At 41.6% G+C, this 19,381-nt stretch overlaps 1 protein-coding gene across 1 annotated transcript in view; it reads right to left on the reverse strand.

Annotated features, from left to right (window-relative positions):
• The window catches only part of TMEM135 (transmembrane protein 135), a 159,444-nt gene extending 148,588 nt beyond the window's left edge, over positions 1–10,856 (reverse strand). The window contains exons 1-2 of the mRNA XM_039718506.1: positions 10,657–10,856; positions 155–282 (exon numbers count right to left, since the gene is read on the reverse strand). Coding sequence (XP_039574440.1) covers positions 155–282; positions 10,657–10,797 — 269 coding nt within the window. The 5' untranslated portion in view covers positions 10,798–10,856. The remainder of the gene's footprint in view (positions 1–154; positions 283–10,656) is intronic.
• Between the last annotated feature and the right edge of the window lie 8,525 nt (positions 10,857–19,381).

The raw sequence follows: 19,381 nt of genomic DNA on the forward strand, positions 1-19,381 counted from the left end.
TGGTCAAATCAGAAATCAAGATGATTTCTGTAGCTTTTCTTATTTCAAAGCATTACAAACAAGCCAGTTAAAGAAAGAGAAATATTATTATACAAATTGAAAAGTTGCACAAAAATAGCTTTATTACATTTAATTTTTAGGACAATATACCAACCTTAGAATGCAAAAGCAAGCAATATACAAGGTCCCATTTGCTGTCAGAAAGGAAGTTGACTGCAAGATCTCAGGTAGCAGTTTGTACAAATAATAGTCAAGTTTTCGTTTCCTGAGAATAGCTGCAATCTAAGGGAGAAGGGAAGAAAAAAAAAATTGAGGATAAACATTAATTCAGTTAGGCACTTTTTGCACATGGTAAAGAAATAGAAAAAGGGAAAATGAGGCATGCCCACTTAAGTAGTAAAACAAAGACTATTAAACTTTATGGACAATACCACAAAGATTTGCTTTGAACTTGTTCTACCCGTTACAATATTTATACCAGGAAATACATCAAGCAATATGAAATAGGAAGTATAGGAGGAATTTTATTACCTTGTTAACATTGGCCATAATTGTCAGAAACACTGTCTGCCAGCTATAAAAACTTTTAAGATGTTGATATATCTACAGAGTTCTGTCTTTAAGACAATTGGACAACCATATAATTATGGTCAGAATATCACTAAAGTAATCCAAATAGTGCCTTGCACCATGTCTGTGAAGTGGTGATGTATTTTTAAAGATTTTCTACTTCAATTAAATAACTGCAAGTCCTCAAAAAATGTTTACCATCTGCTGGGTGAACAACACATTCCTGACATATTTCACAGAATTGGTATATTACCTAAAAAACTGCCTATAGCAGAAAACAGGCTCAATCTAAAGAATAAACATTCTTTTTGTTCAGTTTAATGTATGTCCCATGTATTATAAAGAGTAGCTTATTTAATGACTCAAAGAGTAATTTTTTGTCTACAGAAATTCTGTAATTAGCTAACAGGAAGATGTAGCAAGCCACGCTTGTCTCAGAGGTACTCAGGGCTAATACAAAAGGCAACAGACAAGCCCAAGTAAGGGAAACTCTGGTTACACCTAAAGAAAAAAAAGTTTTCATTTGAGGGTGGCTGAATACTGGAGGAGGCTGCTGAAAATTATTGTGGACTCTCCACCCCTGGAGACCCTTGAAACTTAACTAGAAAAGTCCTCAAGCACCTCAGGGCCACCTAAGGTCCCTTGAACCTGTGTGCTCTTACAACTCCAGGAAAGTACACTTTGAGTGTAACATGAGACAATTTTTCATTCTACAAACATTATTATCTTCAGCTGCACTGATCTCCCTGAGACTCTCAAAACTGGACTGAGTTTTTGGTCAATGCTTAGAGAAGTTCCAAACAGAGCAAGCTTCATATTGCTAGTGCTGATGAGAAGAAAGATATCGTGTCAAATCCATACTGCCAGCACATCTCAAAGTCTTGGTTGTCAGAGGGAGGTAGTCTTCCCAAGCATTGTCCACTGAATAGCAAGTAGATGTTTTAGAATCAGAGATGGGCTCAGGATTCTACTAAAACTAACCACGGGAAAGCTCTGCCAAAATCTTGCTTCCAAAATGAAGTTTGAACTAAGGATTAAGAAATCCATGCATGAACAGACCTCTGAAAACAGATTTACACATTACTTAATCAAGTGTCAAGACTGCTTTGAGCATAACGGATTAGGCAATAATGCAATCCAGATAATTTTTCTGCTGAAGGAAAGTCTTAAATGCCAGATAACTAGTTGCTACCCACTCAGCTATTTCTAGCATATTGCAGGAAGGACAGGAACATTGGAACAAAATAACCATTTTTTTAAGAACACAGCCCTTATACCAAAGCGTGAAGCCTTGATCCCTCAGACCAAAGTGTAAGAAGTGCAACATGGAAAGATTGGTATCTTATAAATTAATGTCAAATCAAATCCCAAAATTTATTTCTGTAATGTCTCCAGGAAGTTTCATATTAATGTAAATTTCTGCTTTCCCTTCTCTTTACTATGCTACTCCCAAATGAAAAACAGAAAAGAGCCAGAAATAATAACACACAAACCATTGCAAAGAAAATTGTTTATATTAATTGAAAGAGAAATATGTGTAAGAGCAATAGAGTTCCATGCACACACACAACAAAAAAAAAAAAGAAAAAAAAAAAAAAAAAAAAAACTTAAAAAAACTTAAATTTTAAAACCTCTAAAAAAGGTACCAGCACCCCACAAAAAAAAAAAAAAAAAAAAAAAAAAAAAAAAAAAAACACCTTATAAAAGCTTAAATTTTCTAACTGCTTTATAGACATCAACAAAGCTAAATATTGTGTAGGGCTGAAAGCAGGCAAGAGCAGACTATAGAGTTCTTCTACTCTTCTACTACCAGTGATGTGATTACATGGGAAAAAAAACAGATATTTCAGGATACCATTCTATTGTCCCTATCAGTGCCACACAATTTAGAAAAGTATTATTAAAGTGCAGAAAGATTATGAAATCTGATGTCAGATTTATGGCTCCCACTGGGATACACTTCACTCAAATCAGCTGGGAGAACATTGTGATGAAAACCAAATTCTTACAATAAATGCACAGGTCAAGGCTTCCACTTAGCAGTGGATGCCAATAGCAGAAAGAATGGAAGGAGAGGGCATCAAGACATCCAGTAGGTACTTCCTTGGCAAAAGAATAATCTCCATAACGATCCTAACAGATGCATTGAAAAAAAAAACTGGTATTAATAAACGGACAAAAAAAATATTTTCTAGCATTAAATGTAGAATTCACACAACTGCATTTTGACTCTCCAACATAAAAAATGTAATTATAAAAAATCAGTCCACCAGTTTCAGGAAACTTCAGTTTGCAGAATATCATTACCCAAGTCCTTTTTCTTTTTAACTTAGTCTTTATACACAAATGCTAAGCCCCATGGATCTAAAAAAAATCAGAATTTATTTATTGCATCCTAACCATGGAAAGAATATACACAATTCCAATGCCATCCCCAAACCACAGCTACACAGCCTACTGCAAGATTACAGCTAGGCAGTTGCTGTTCCAGCAGAAAAGGAACACAAGACTCAAACCCAAGCACGATTTGAGGCACCAGCCAAGCCTGATTATTTTCATGATGTGTCATGTAACGCCTACAAGTATTCATCATCCAACCACAATAACCTCAGCTTCACCTCCAGTATCCTTAATCCTCAGCTGTATCCCTGAACTATGGATTCCACAAGAGGCACTGCACACAAAGCATGGTTTGACTTAATTAAAGTACTAATTGGCTGACCAACATACAGTTGAACAGGTTACATAGCAGGCTAAAAACACCACAGGCTTTCTGCCAATTCTGCTGTCCTGTGTACAACATTTTTGTCTCTCCCTCCTCCATCCTCCCTCCTTAACCATGTAAACCCAAGTTTGTACAAAGTGTATGACTTCAAGGACTACTCCTCCATCAAAATTTGGTCAAATTAGACAACACATACTACACTGACTGATGGAAAATGGAAACAAGTACTACCATCTCTCATTCCTTCACAACATCCAGCTGAAATCAACCACACCATAACAAACTTTTATGAAATGTCTGCACAGAAATATGCAGACACTTAGCCAAATCCTTAGGAAAGCAGAGTTCAACAGCATTTATAAGCACAACTACCTGACATGTTGAGGCACCTTTAAAATGCAAATTTAGAGATTAGCAATACAACTGTGCACATGATTTATATAATCCATATGATGCAAGTCATTAAAAACCCAAGGAAAAATTTATAAATTACATCACACGCTAAAAGCAAAGCAATCATCTCCAGTATTTAAAACAGTTAAGAAAATACTTCAGATTACTCAAGTGGCAGGCAGAGATACAAATACATGCTAGATTTCTTTCAAAATTGTATTCAGTTATTTATATGCTCTTTTAGAATAATTTGCAATTTTTTTACAAATTTTACAACAACATTACTCCTTTGTTTTATAAAAATTATTTTTAAGCTCTTTGGAGTAACTGAATTTCAAAATGCCCTCAGGTAACACTTGTGTTTTGAAAGACACTTGTTCAAATAAGCAACTTCTTTCTCATGTGTCCCCTGAAACACTCAGATTTGGTTTTCCTTATTTAGTTCGTCCCTTCCTGATTTCACAGATTACAAAACCTGGGTTCCACATTGTTTAATTCATATCAAAAAACTGGCTTCCACATTGTTTAATTTCATAACTCAGTTCCTGCAGTACTCTGAGGAAGAAGCATGTGTGCCTCCTGCTCTCTGAGTCGCCCTCTCTCATGCAAGATGCTATATGAGGATCACCATCGGTGGGTTGAGTTGTTTTGATTTGAATTTTTTAAAATTTTCCACATCACCCAATCAACTAAAAAAAACAGAAACAGACAGTCTCATGTGAGATGCTATATGAGGATCACCATCAGTGGGTTGTTTTGATTTGAATTTTTTTAAATTTTCCATATCACCCAATCAACTAAAAAAAACAGAAACAGACAGTACTCACACATTCTTTGAATGACATCTAAATTACCTTCAAGCCTGGAATCACTCTCATCCCATGACAACTTATCTTTAGTATTTGTTTTCCTTCTACTGAAATGAGTTGGAGACTAATTTCATTCAGTCTAACTCAGCATAATTTTAAAATGTCTAACTCAGCATAATTTTCAAGGATTATCCTCCTACCCTGAAAGTCTTACACCCTACAGTAAAGCTGTACCAACTTAAGAGAACAGATTTATTCCTTGATAAACAGTCCCTGCTAGTTCTCAGTATTTGTAGTGTCTTTACCAAGATCTTGGCTCAGTCAGTCAAGGCTGAGACTTGCCCTCATTTCCAACAGTACCATGATGCAGGTGCCAAGTTACCTCTTGCATCTTTGAGCACAAATTTTTTAGTTTACCTGAATTCATTACATGATTCTTTTTAAATTCTCAGCATATCTCAGCAAAAGATTATTTTTGTTTATTTTCAATTTATGAAAGAATTTTTATAGCATGGCCCAAAAGCCACCTGAACAGAGTGGAATGATCACAGCCTGGAATGAAGAAGTCACAGATTCTTACTTTAGTAACATCTAGGCTAATTTTAGTCATATTTAATCCAGCTTCCAGAAGAATCTAAAGGCAAGAAGACAATGACCTACATGTCATTCATAACACAGCAGAGAGACACAGGACACTGCACAGTACTAAGACGAACAGATATCCAGAAGAAGGCAATCACATACCACCATCACAGTAACTCTAGGTACTGGATCAGACAGAAGAGAGATTACTGACAGTGTAACCCAGAGATCCAAGCTGGCATCCAGAATCATATTCCACAGTAACACTATCATTCTCCCTAGTCTCCCCACCCGACTTCTAAACACACAATGGTTTGCAGCACAAAAAGGAAAAATCACATTTTAATATACCCAGCAATTCCAGTGTATTTTAGAATACAGTCTGGGCAGTGCAGCCTTCCTGCACACCTCAGAAAGATGATATATGACAATTCTATCTGTGCTGGCAGATCAGAGAGGATCCACTTTAGTGTTAGCTGGCTCCCCACCTTTGCTCAGGACCAGGTCAAACAGCTCTCCCAAGGGAAGCTGCAAGCAAAGCATTGAAGCAACAGCAGCAGCAGAGCCAGTGTGCACCATCCATCCTTGGGAACAACCTCTGGCCCAATCCTACACAATGTGCATACAGCCAGGAAAGTGATGTGAGACTCACATTTCAGCTTGACCTTTGGCTGGTGATTCTGTCCCACCTATAACTGTTTTCTAAATAATTCACTAGCACAGTAAGAGTTGTTCTTACTGTTGTTGCCTCCAGCCAAACAGAGATTTCCCTGTGAAGTGACCTGCCAGCTGCCACACCTTGCACTGCAGCTCCCTGGCCCATGCTGTACTCGTACCAACGTCCCTCCCACTGATATTGCAGAGCAAGGAAAAGCACTTCATATTTATACAATAGCTGATAGCATTTGTGTCTCTGACAATATGATACCCAATGCTATCCTATTCCTAGAGAGGTTACAGAATAAAGAATGGAGATTAAGATACAGAATGCAGTTAATGATGGGTCAAACGCCTCAGGAAGACAACAGCACTGGAATCCTAAGTAGAAAAAAAAAAACCCTTCAGACACTGAAAGAGAAAGAAGCAACTGGCATCTAAAAACCTGAAGATTATTCTAGGCACAGGAAGAAGCAGATATGGCACAAGTATGAAGAAATATTAGAAGTGCAACCCAAATGAGAATCAAAAGTAAGAAAATGGGTGTGAAAAGAGTATGAGAAGAAATTAAGAAAGAAAAAAAAATCAATAAAATAGGGTAAGTGCTGAGGATCATTAAAATCTGTACTGGAGGTACTGGAGCAACAGACTCTGGTTACATCTGTTCTGACGAGTTGGCTGAACCACCCCTCAGTGCAGAGGACATCTGAAACAGACCCGCTGGCACCCACCCTGCACTAGGCCTGCTGCTCCCCTGCTCTGTGCCAGCAGATCTGTGTGGGAGAGGTGGCTGCAGTCAGAGCCAGGAGTAAGCCAGGAGTCAGCTTGGGCCAATGCTCAAGCTGTGCTCTGGCTGTGCCCTTTAGCAGCAGGAAGGAAGGACAGCAGATTTAGGGGAGGAAGGGGCTGGTGCTGGGAAGGAAGGGCAGGAGATGTAGGTGGGGAGAGGAAGACCTGTGTTTGAAAGGGAAAAGGGCAGGACAGAAGTCAGGTTGCAAAGTGAGGGAGGAAGGCTGTCTTAAATTAGGTGAAGAGAGTAGACAACCAGACTAAGAGAAAGGAAAGGTAAATGGCATGACTGACTCTTGCCATCCCATAGGTAAATGGTTAGAAGAAAGAATTCTAGAGGTTGCTACTACAAAGTAGCAAACAAACATTTTTTACTTTATTCAGAGTAGGTGAAAATGTTACCTGATCAGATTATCTCGGATACACTACAAAGCCTTCATACAAATGACTGAGCACATTTATCTACCGTGCACTATCAGCAAACAAATGTCTAAAACATACAAACCCCCAGGAAAAGAGGACTTTGCTCTAATGTATGTGATGAACAGCACTTTACCCATGTGAAATCAACAGAATCTTGGGAAATGGAAGCTGAGACAACTCAAAGCCAGTATTCCAGCCTTTTCCCAGCTTCATGCAATTTCCCTGTTAAATCATTTTCTTCTCCTCACCTCTGTCAATTTCTAGAAGTCTGACTTCTCCAGCTTTGAAAACACAAGATGACACTTTCCCTTTTTGTTTAGCTTTGACTAATGTAAAAACAAAGTATAGATGGAAGAAAACACAGCAAGTTCTGAGGAAGGACTTTTTCATTGAAGCTTCAAGATATCAATGCAAATAGTTTTCATAAAGTATAATTACAAGTTTTATGAAAGACTGTTTAGGGATTCTTCTGCAGGTATAGATGCTAAGCAACTTTTTTTTAAGTGAGTCTCATAAGATTTGCATATGAAGACATTCAGTTTGTGAAAACACAAGCAGTCTTCATTACAAAACAGGCATTCCTGTCAGCCACTCCATGTGGGGAGGGACAATTCAATTAGATGTGAAGCCCATTTTCACTAAAGCAATCCATTTGTACTGGAACAAAAATAAAGACAGTGCAAGTGTGGTGTCTCAAGGCTATATTTTTTTCCAACAAAAAAAATACTCAAGCACAATTACTAAAAAGAGAAGGAAAAGAAACAAACAACAACTAAACAAAAAGTACAGCACTACTTAAAAGCAAAGACTCTATACAGTCACTTACTGACAGCCAGTATTTCACTTACTAATGCCACTTAATTCAGCTCCATCAGTCTCCCACAGACCAAGGACAAACAAAACATTTAAGAGATGTGGGGTGAAGCTGTTATGAGTTTGCACTCTGGACTGTAACTGTCCCTAACCACATTCTCTCAGAGAACAACCTCTGGTTATTTATTCTCATCTATTCACTCATTTCTACACAAGCTTTGTGAAAGGAAACTCTTTCATCTCCTTTCCTTAGTTATTAGCTTGTAGCAACAGGAGGAACAATCAGAAGCCATTTTACAGGCTTGACATAGAAAAATGAAGTGCATTTTTTGTTGCTGAGCTCTACAAAGGACCAGGACTAAGTACTGCCAGAAACATTTTGAACACACACTGATATAACTATAAAGACAAAATAACTTAAGTGCATCCTCTTATGTGAACCTGAACATGTCTGCTGTACAACTGTGGTATTTCATCTACAATTAAAAGGTTTTCAAGCACAGCTGTAAGTCCAGCAAAGAATGAATTCTGTGATGACTCTCTTAGTACAAGACTGTTCTTTCCCTGCCAGGCTATTTAACTTGCAAAGCTTCTGCTTCCTCCTCTGCAGCCCACATTGCACCCTTTTCCTCTTTACCTTACACTGGTTCTGGTGCTCATCAAATCCTGCTCAACAATCCAATTCAATTCATTACTGCACCTGAAAATGACCCAGCTAAAAGCAGGGTAAGTAACCTCTTCTGGGTTAGCTCATGGAGAGATGAGGTCCAGAATCACACAAAGAAAAGGTACAGTTATGTGCCTGGGAGCAGAGACTGGCAAGTGCTTCTTCTCTTTTTAGACAGGATCTGAGAGCAGCTCAGCTTTAGATTACTCTGGCAGGTCAAGTTAAACACTATCAATAAAAACCTAAGAGAAACTAAATTGAACTGAAAAGAAGACAGTGCAAAAAGTGACAATTACAATATAGCAGGACATTGGTTGAGAAGGTTCCCTCCTCACTTTGGGTTTGTGACAAGATGTAACTGTTTATGGAGTCACAATGCAAAACAGGCCAGGGAAACATTTTGCATTTTGAGGTTTGTTTTTCTTTTCAAAGAAATAAAAAGCAGAAGCCTTCCCGCTAACCCGTGACTGCACAACTGAGTGAACCATAGCAGAGCTATGAGCAGGAAATCTCTTGACCAGGTTTGGCTGATGGGGATTTTTGATTTAATTACACAACTGTTTAAGCTGCTTTATATTGAGCCAGACCTGAAAGATCACCACTACACCTCTCATGGCTCACTTGAAAACCATGCTCTGCTGGTACAAGTATTTGTGCTCCTGCAAAGCAAACTAGATAGAAAACAGATCCAAAGATACTAGTACTGGTTAGAGGAGAGGAGAGGAGAGGAGAGGAGAGGAGAACTAGTACTGGTTAAAGGAAGAGGAGAAGAGAGAATGTTCTCTGCATTAGTTTCATTATACAGCTCACTGTATGCTCCCACCACCAGCTGCCACTCCTGTCTGTGGCAGTTCAGAGTGAAAATGTTCACTGTCAGACAGGACAGCTCCTTAGGTTCACACTGCTACGTCACTGTCTTATCATATAAATGGATGTCATCACAATTTCCACTCAAGAAACCCTTCAATGGGAGCTAAACTGAACTATGTCAGGATGCTGCCATCCCACTCCTTTCCTTCTCTTTATTACATAGCTCAATAATTTTGCTGCACCACCACTGGTGCAGACTCAATGACTTGTGCTTCTTTCTGTCACATCAGCTTGGGGGCAGCTCGGTGGCCAGCTCCCTCCTCATTCCCCAGGGAGAAGCAGGGAGGTGGGGACAGAAGGGCTCCCCTGCAGCGATTCCAACTTAGATTGGCTTCCAGGGTATGTTTACACAGGTGATGCAAGCACATCTCAGCTCTTCTATCTACACCCTAATTTGCTGGAAATGTGCCAGCTGCAACTGAGGTGATATAACCAAGTCTAATTGCACACTCATACTAAGATACCTCACCTGTAGGATACTCTCTGAACACTCAGACTCCTTCAGCCTTCATAATTTTTTTTTAGTCTAGCTTCATTATGCAATGGAATCTCCTTGATCTTAAAGCACTGATTACGAAGGTGTCACCAACACACGTGCATTACACTTGCTACTGCCAAAGACACAATGCTAGCCTCCCAGGCAAACACTAAGGCTTTTCATTCAGGTACCACAGGTATTGGAAAATGACAAAAACACGATGTTCAGGCATGTGCCCGTGCCCCTCTACCCACCAGCACCAATCCTCTCACAGTATGTTATGCCTCCAGATGCCACCACCCCCTATGTCCTTCCCCTGCCCTACTTGGCCCAGATTCAACATATTCTCCCTGTCATGCCTTTCCCCCCTCAAACACCGGCTTCTCCCCACCACCAAACCCTGCAGCCCTTTCACCAAACGGCCCCACCACCATCCCTCTCCTCCCCAGCACCAGACTCCACACCAAACCATACTATTTACGATTCTTTCCCTTCACTCCAGGGTCAGGAGTCTTGTCTCCTGCCTTTTGCCTCTGACCATAACCCTCTTCCCCCACCCCAGACGAGCTTCCCTTCCTCAATAAGCCTTATGTCCTTCCCTGCCGCCCCAAGCCAGACTCCCCTCGCCATGGCACCACTTGTGCCCTCCCCAAAAACACCCCTATGCCCTTCCCCCTCCGCCCAGGCCAGGCTCCCACCACGTCCTTTACAGCCCCATTCCACTCCTGGCCAGGCTCCCCGCTGCGCCCCAGTATCCCCCCAAAGCCAAGGCCAGGCTCCCCCCTCCCTGACACCCCTCCTGCCCTTGTCGTCCCACGCCAGGCCCCCCTCAGGCCGGGCTACCGCACACACACACACACGCACGCACACACCCACCCACCAGGTAGAGGGTGCCGTAGATGCGGAGGGACTCTGCCAGGGCGCTCTGGGTGACGTGCAGCACAGCCCAGGAGCACTTGGGGTGCCAGGTGTGCCCGATCTCGTAGCAGCTGTGGGGGATGGACTTGCTCAGCGCCGCCATCTTTGCAGCGCGCGCGCGGAGGGGAGGGGAGCGGGAGGGGGCGCGGGGCGCGCGCGGCCGCCGCGGTGTGTCCTCCGTGTGTGTCCCCCGTGCCCCTGGGCGTCCCGTCAGTGTGTGCCGCGCCCGTCCCGAATGTGTCCCCTGTGTCCCGCGTGTGTCCCTGTCGTGTGTCCTGTGCGCGTCCCGTGTCGTGTCGCGCACCCGCGGGGGCACGGGCACCTTTGTGCCTGCCCGAAGCTGTGTCCCGGTGTGCTCGGTGGGGTCGCGGCCGTACGGACTGTGGGATGTGTGCGGGGAGAGCACGGCTCGGCTGGCTCTTGTCGCGGTGGTGAGGGCAGGTTTCGCTTCGGAGGAGCCCAGGCCGAGCAGCTCGGAATTAAAGTCGTGCCGCAGTTCGCCCGCCGCCTGTCACGGCAGCGACATCTCCTTCAGCTCGCTCCCCCCGTGCAGCCCTGTTCCCTCCGGTTTTCCTGTCATCCCGCTCCTCCTGAGCCCCTGGATAATGTCAAACACTGTTTCCTGTCTTAATTGGTGTGGCCTCCTCACACACTTAGAAGTCTGTCTCCTGTGGTTAGAGTGTTTGCAGGCTGGCTGGAGAGTTTTGTAAACTTGCTGGGAAGTAGATTGGCCTGTGCGTGAGTCCCTGTGCAGAACTGCGTATGAAGTGCAAAGTCTTCCTAAAAAGCGCTTTAATTATGAGCACAGTGAGCCCAGGGAGATAATTAAGTAAAGTTTAAAGGGACCACTGGAGGTTACCTCGTCCAAGCTCCCTCCTTAAGCAGCATCCCCAAAAACATGCCACTCGGGATTGTGTCCAGGCAGCTTTTGGATATCTCAAAAGTGAGGGAGACTCCACAACACATCTCTGGGCAGCCTTTTCCAGTGCTTGGTCACCTACACAGTAAAGAAGTTCTTCCTCATGTTGAGGTGGAACTCCCTGTGCATCAGCTTCTGCCCATTGCCTCATGTCCCCTTGCTTGGCACCACCAAGAAGAGCCTGGCTCCATCCTCTTGACACCCTTCCTTCAGATGCTGATAGACATTGGTGAGGTGCCCTCTTAGTTTTCTCCAGGTGAAAGAGCCCCAGGTCCCTCAGCCTTTCCTCATACAGAAGATATTTCAGTCCCCTAATCACCTTTGGACATGGTAGAGTTTTACAAAACCATGGAGGCAATGACTGATGACACAGTTACAGCTCAATTGCAAAACTGGCATCTAGATCCAGCTTGAAATTTTGCTAATTTAGGGACTAAAGTAGCAGTGTGTACAAGGACCTGAGGATTTCATTTGTGTCTCTGTTAAATACCAGATCACAAACACTCTCTCCTGATGAAGCAAGTACACTCTGTATGTCCTGTGATGAGGTTGAGTCAAGAAGAGATTGTTTCCAAAGGAGCTGCTGTGGGTGCAAGAACATACTTGCATTTCAATTTTAGCAGCCCAGAGATGGGTAGGTTGAATGGTTCACAGAACCTGGGGCCACTGAGAGACTATTTGCAGACTCACAACAAATCTGCAGTAGGAGACTTTGGCCTAAATAGTTCAATTATGCTATTTCAGTCAGCATATCTGACCAACCAACCTTCTTCAGGCAGAACTCTGTCTAAAATAGTTTGTATTTAAAAATCTAGTAGAAGGCCTTAGAGAGAACTTAAAAAAAAAATAAATCAGCTTTCTCTTCAGGCAGAACTCTGTCTATGATAGTTTGTATTTAAAATCTAGTAGAAGGCCTTAGAGAGAACTTAAATAAATCAGCTTTAGCACTGGGGTACAGCTTCCCTGCATCTGTGGCTGTGTGGCAGCCTCAGGGAGTGACTATTGCTGTGAGCTGAGCCTCGCAGGGAAGCAGCCTTGGCAATATAACCAGCTGCAGTGCTGTCTGGACTTTGGCTTGGACCTAGTGCCTTGCTTGCTGTTTTTGTAGTACTCTGTAAAACACTGCTTGTGGGCAGAAAAGGCAATTATTGCCTAAGTTATGGATTCTGGCTCTCTTTGCTTGCATGTTTTGGCTTTGATAATATTCTGGGCTTAAGTCTTGCTTTCTGCCTTGTATTTGTAGGCAGAGAGCTATGGCACATACAATAGTAATTGCACAAGCTGATTACTTCACCTCTGACACAGGTTTTTGCAGACAGTCCTAATTTTGGGACTACTCGCCCAGCTCAAGTTAAGCAAAACTTGCAGAGAAAGATCCAACATTTCATTGCTGAAATTGTTGAAAAAAAAAATGTTCATGAACATTGTTCATTTGTGCAGTGCCCCTGATCAGGCTGAAGAGTTGCCTGCTCAGAACTGCAGGCTTTTGCATGTCTCCTGTTGGGTCATCTGAGGAAGACCTCTTTATCTGACTGATAAAGAAAGCAGCGCAGTCCTGACCTTGCTCTGGGCTCTTTTCCATGGGGTTGCAATATTCTGAGAAGAAGCCCCAGGGGTGAAGCCACGTGGGAGTACTGCTGATGGCCCACTTGGCATTGGATGCCACCCCAGGCTACTCTGTCCTGGGAAACCTACCCTTGATTGGAATAGGGACAAAAAAGTCTCAGAAAAGGATGGAATCTCATGAATTAAAATAAAACATTGAAGACCTTTACTTTTGCCCCATAAGTACCTAGAGTTTTCAGGAATGCTCCTTTTTGCATTAACAACGCTCTCTACTGGGAATAGCAGGGTGTGTCTATAATGTTGCTTAAACAAACACTAGTGGTGAATCCTGTGGCATAAAGCCAAGTGATGTGGCACACACGGTTCAGAGCTTGCCTTGTAACATCCAGGTGCCTTGGAGAGAACTACCCAGAGTTCCAAAACCAAAGCCAGGGAAAGAGCCAATTGCGAAGCAACATGAATGGTGGGGGAGTTGAGACTGCTCATCTTGTTCCCTGGTTCTTGTTGATGTAGCAGAGTCAAAATATACCAAAGTGTCTGAATAAAAATGTAGGCTGACAAAAATATGAGCCTCACTAGACTAGGACAGCAGTGATGTCACGGGCTCCAAGCCCTGTGTCACCGAAGGGAGCAATGTGGCAGCATCCCGCTGCATTGAGACTCTGTTCCTGTTGCCCATGTTAACAAACTGCAGCTTTAGCACAAGTCCCTGGCCAGACTTACTCTTTAGCAAGGTACCTTAACTGATGGACAGCACTGCAATCCTTTAGTTTACCCATGCAGATGATAACTGATTACATTAGGGAGGCAGATAGCTTGGATAGCAATTGCTGAATGAAGAAAAGTAGTCCCTTCCTTTCCAGGTTTTAGTGGGTCTCAGTTTGGAACACTCTCTGCTGCTATCATCAACATCTGCTAAGACTGGTATCTGCAAATAAATTACATATCTCATCCCATGAGAGTAACTAGAGGTGTGAAGATTTTTCTCTTGCCTTCACACTGGGCAGTTATCAGTGTTAGAAAGTGGCCTGGCTGGGAACCCAAGGCAAGCATTTAACTAATTAGAACAAAATCAGGCAGAAAAAAATAAACTGATGAAAAAAAACAACCAGGAGACTTGACATTTCAGGAGCCTCTGCCTTCCAAATGCATTGGGATCTGGGAAATCTTCTTTCTAAATATTTTTATATATCAGAACAATCTGGAAACATTTTAACTTGGAATAAATGTTATGCTTTGCCCTCTCCATTCCCTCTTGTTGCTTTCCAGCTTGTGTGCTTTTTTCTTTTTTGTTTGTTTTCTCCCTTGGGACAAGGGATCCAACTTTTCCCTGCTACTCATGCAGTTCTCAGTGTCTGCATTTTGGTTCTGGAAGTAACTTCTCTTGTCTGATAAGAACTGCTCTTTCCACCAGTAGGGCTTTCTTTTCACTCACTAATTTTCCTGCTTTTCCTATTCTTCCACTCTCATTGTTATTATCCCTCAGCTTGTTCTCCTGCCATCTGTGCAATTGTCTCATGCCTCCATCATAAAGTATATGAAATCCAGACTGAAAAGTATTCTGCTGCTTAAAAAAAATCTAGGGATTAAATTCATTCTTCTCCTCAGGTCAGTGGTGACAATGTGTACATGAAGATATCTACTTCCCTCGGTAAACTGCAGAGAAACTTGGAGATATTGCTCCAATCTCCATTTCTTCTCAAAATCCAGGAGAAATGGTGGGTACAATATATTATTTGTTTCTTTTGAAACAAACCACAATCTTGTAACATAGATCACTAATACATGAAATGGCTGTTTTCAATGGGGGTGAATGGCCATTGAGTGGATTTACTTTCCTCCAAGAAAAAAAAGGGCCCTTTAAGAACTACTTTTCACCCTTGTGCCTGAAACTACTTATGCTTTTAACTTGACCCATTTTGCATTATTTGAAGAGAGATTCTCTTCTGGCTTGCAACCATGAATGCTACTTATTCATTTTTTAGCAGGGGATAAGCTCAAAATACCCTTATGTTTGCTGATATTTCAAGGTAAAGGAATTATCTGGAAGTTTTCCCATTTTCCAAGATGTAGTAATGTCCAAACTAAATATGGGATGGACTGTGGGATAATACCCTGTGAGCACTTTAATACACATAATAATATCCCCGTGTTTATACAAATGCAGATTTTTTTTCCAGATCTAAATGTTGCAGTCTTTCTTACAGAGGCACCAAGGATTATACTAAGAAAACAAAATCATAGCATTCACCACACTGACTCTGTGGGCCAAACCAAGAGATGACACACTGAGCCATATTCATGCTGCTGGCATCAGTTGAATTGTACTTCAACTGTATTTAGCCCATGGTGTTGCTGTTCCTGGAGACAGTGATTTCTTCTTTCTAAATCAGGTGACAGAATTGGTCATTAGAGGCTAAATTAAGCCACTGCTTTCACTACAGAAGGAATGAGAGGCAGTGCATGTGGACACACCATCCCAGGAGCAGCCTGAAACAGCAACTGTGACCCTGCTGCTTCCTCGCTGCTCTCCTGCTTTCCAGGAGAGTGCTTTCTATAGCTCTGGAAAGAATGCAGAAATCAGCCTTGCATTATCCAGCTAGCTCAGCGTGCTCCTGTGCTTGAAACTCCCTTGTCCCGTCCCATATACCTTTGTTTGAATTGAACCACTACGACACAGCTTTACACCACCCAAACAGACCTAAATCTTTTCTGGTGCTATCAGAAAGTATGGCTGCCTGTGCTCTACAGTCACGCTGCTGTGTCTGGAGTTCATGTCCTTCCTCTGCCATCCTCTTGTGTCGTTGTTCACCAAATTGAACAGTCAGGAAAGACCTGTCCCACACAGCTTCGACGTCCTTCATTTCTGCCTGCCAGGTGGGGGCAGCAGCCTTCAAACATGCAGGTGATGATCACCTTTCCAAGACCATGAGTGGGAAGGGTGGGAGCACCTGGGATTCCACGGTGGAGCTCAGGGGCAGCATCAGATGGGTCTCCACTCCTCAAGAGCTCCAAGAACTGAAGTAGAGCTCTGCACCTCTATTGTCTGTGACACCTGATAGCTAATTCACTCTCTGGCACTTTTTTGGGGCCTTTTGAATGATATCTGAGATCAATATGTTATAGAGAGGTCTGGCTGTAAGTAGGATGGATACCAGCCAGTCATTGTCATTTGCCTGTAGGAGCAGCAGTGAGTGGTGGGCTGTTTTTCAGCAGCGTCAATGCCAAGGATCTTTCAGAAAATAGGAGAGAAAAAGGAGACAGGAGTGAATCGTGACACCCTCAAACAAAATCTTTTGTTTGCCATTCCAAACTTTTTTGAAGTAATTATTAAGATTTTATTTATTCTTCCAACACAAGTATTTTTCAGTCATGATCTTAAGAAAATAGGAGAGAAAAAGGAGACAGGAGTGAATCGTGACACCCTCAAACAAAACCTTTTGTTTGCCATTCCAAACTTTTTTGAGGTAATTATTAAGATTTTATTCTTCCAACACAAGCATTTTTCAGTCATGATCTTAAGAAAATAGGTGCCTTTTTTATTTTTCTTTTGGAGTTTCTAGTTGTGCTTAAAGCTTCTGTAATAAAACTTTCTATCCATCAAGTTGGACTGCTGAGGCCACAGACAGAAATGTAATTATTCTAAAGCAATTGAGCACCCAACAGCTCCTTCGAAAATTAATGATAGCTTCTAATAACTCAGCACTTTTGAAAAGACTTTCAATTTAAGCCTGATTTTCTTTTTTTTCCAGAAGAATAATGAACAGTAAATTTCAGCTATGTAGTTGTCAAATGCTCATGTTGAAATAGCCTCAGGACACTGATCACTCGTGCTGCCAGCACTTGGATGTCACAGCAGTAGAATTCAACAGCCTAAGTAGCAGCTGCTAAACTACTTCATTTTTCAGGTTTATATTTTCAAATAGGCAGTGATTTTATGTTATCCTGGGTTAATAAAATACATTGTCCTTCAGCAGGACTGTGGATATCCAAAGCTGTGAGCAGAGTGAATGGCTCAGAGGAGACTCTTTGAGGCAAGCTGCTCCCTTTACCTTTATTTTCCAACTTTGTTGCTTGTTGTCTTGAAAGTGCTTTAAATTGCAAATTAAAGAAACAGCACAGCCATGGTTAGATTTTGAAACACTGTGTTTAGGTGGGCAGATGTATCTTTAGACATCCACATTCGGACCTCCTGTCAAAAATCAAGGCAGTAAAAATCAATTGTGGATTTGATGGGACTACAACACCAGACTCTTGGTTGGTTGGTTCCTCTCTGCTGGACCAGGGTCTGTCAGTGTATATGAACAAGAATCAAGGAAATAAGTTGAAGCAAAGTAGTTAAAACTCTCAAAAATTTTTAAACATAGAAGCATTCAGAGGACAAAGCCTTCTTTTCAGCACCTCTGGCTCATTCCTAGAAGCCATTTCTAACTTTTCTGCTCAATTAGTTGAGAAAGTCACTAAAGCATAGCAACATCACAGGAAAAAAAGCACCAAAGAGCCTTGAGAAAACTCTGAATAATGCAGAAAGAAAGAACAAATGTTTTATATATGTGGTATTGTTAAAACTCTCAAGCGGCATAAATACTATAAACAATAGCAAAGAATAGGATATTTCTGTTTGTTTCCCCACACTTGAGATGACCTAACCTACCTCAAGCATGGTTCCACTTTGGGACTTATGAGTTATTTGATCAGTCCAAAGTTGTGAAAATAAACACTATTATTCTACTGTTTTACATTCTTTTGTTCTCTGTAAATAGACTGAGGACTAGCAAAGTAAATTATAATAAAATACAAATCAAAATAAAAAATGCCGATAAAGCAGAAACAACGCAAGGGGAAAAAAATGTAATAAACACAGAAATAATGAAGTTAAATACTCATCGCTGAGAACAGCTCTGTGTGCACCAGATGATTTTGTCACTGTTTCATGGCTGTGTTCTGATCTCATTCACAGACATCTCCTGCAGAGACTTCCTGCATGCTAACCCTGTCATGGCCAAGAGAAAGACCTAACATCTTGGGGTCGTTATTTTCAAAAACCCTGTGGAGTTAGATGTTCAGGTTTCATTGGATTTCAGTGCAGGTTGAACACCTAACTTTGTGTCTCTGAAAAAAATCCCTTTGTAAAGTAATAAGTCATTTCTTTGGCCCTCCCTATATTGTCTTCCAGACAGTATTTTCAGTGTTTTTTCTAGTTGTAAGTAAATGCTGTGGGGGCTATATAGTACCTGCAGACCTAGCTAGAAGATATTAACTTGACTGTACATTCTTTATTAAAAAGAGGTTTGCTATCTGGGCCCTAGGCACAAAACTCCATCCATGCCTCTGTGTAGCAGTGACATCTTGAAGGCATGTCTTGCAGATCATTTAATGTCCAGATCTGTGCACATCGTGTGTTAATAATTACTATTGTTCGTAACATCAATGATAGGGCTTTCATCACTCCCTGGGAGAAGTGATTTTGCAGCCTAATATATGTCACTGTTGGAAGGCTTCTCTTGATACTTTTATAATGGTTTTTAGCACTGGAAGACTCTGAAGATAGAGAGCAGAAAGCTCACTGCGCTGGCTGGAGCTCAGTATGCATGTGCATATGCCTGTGCATAGAGATGAGGTAACTGGTCAGACATGGCATCATTTTACATTCCCCTCCCACACCAGAAAAGCACCTTCCTTCTTTATCCTATTTATAGAAAATAGAAGAATTTACTTGGTTCTTTTTTTGGACAAGAAATGTAATGTTAATGTTTTATACAGATCTCTTCGGTCAAAAGCCCAGGATGGAATCAATACAGCCCTGGCTGGGAGAGCATGCTGCCCCTAAAAACAAGGTAGTAAGGGTGGTTAATGACCTGATGTCCACAAATGTCACAATGCCAAAAAAAGGATTAACCCAAATGATATAGTACAAGTGAGTTCCCTCATAGAAGAACTTAAGCAAAGTTCACATGGGAAATCATAATGTATGCAAGAAATTATAACTCCTCCTGGCACTCCAGCACCCACTGAACTGCATCCATCTCTGCTTAGAGAGAAAAATGTAAAAATAGCACAGAAAAGCATATTTTCAGATGTTGAAGTGAAATTTTAAGTTAGCTAAATAGCCCAGTTTAAAAGAGTATGCAGCTTTTACCAATGTATGAAGGAGTTATAATTACTGATGATCCAAAAAAAGAGATATGTGAGTTTACAGGAT

This window comes from Passer montanus, unplaced genomic scaffold (assembly GCF_014805655.1).
Source record: "Passer montanus isolate IOZ18808 unplaced genomic scaffold, ASM1480565v1 scaffold4, whole genome shotgun sequence".
NCBI classification, from domain to species: domain Eukaryota; kingdom Metazoa; phylum Chordata; class Aves; order Passeriformes; family Passeridae; genus Passer; species Passer montanus.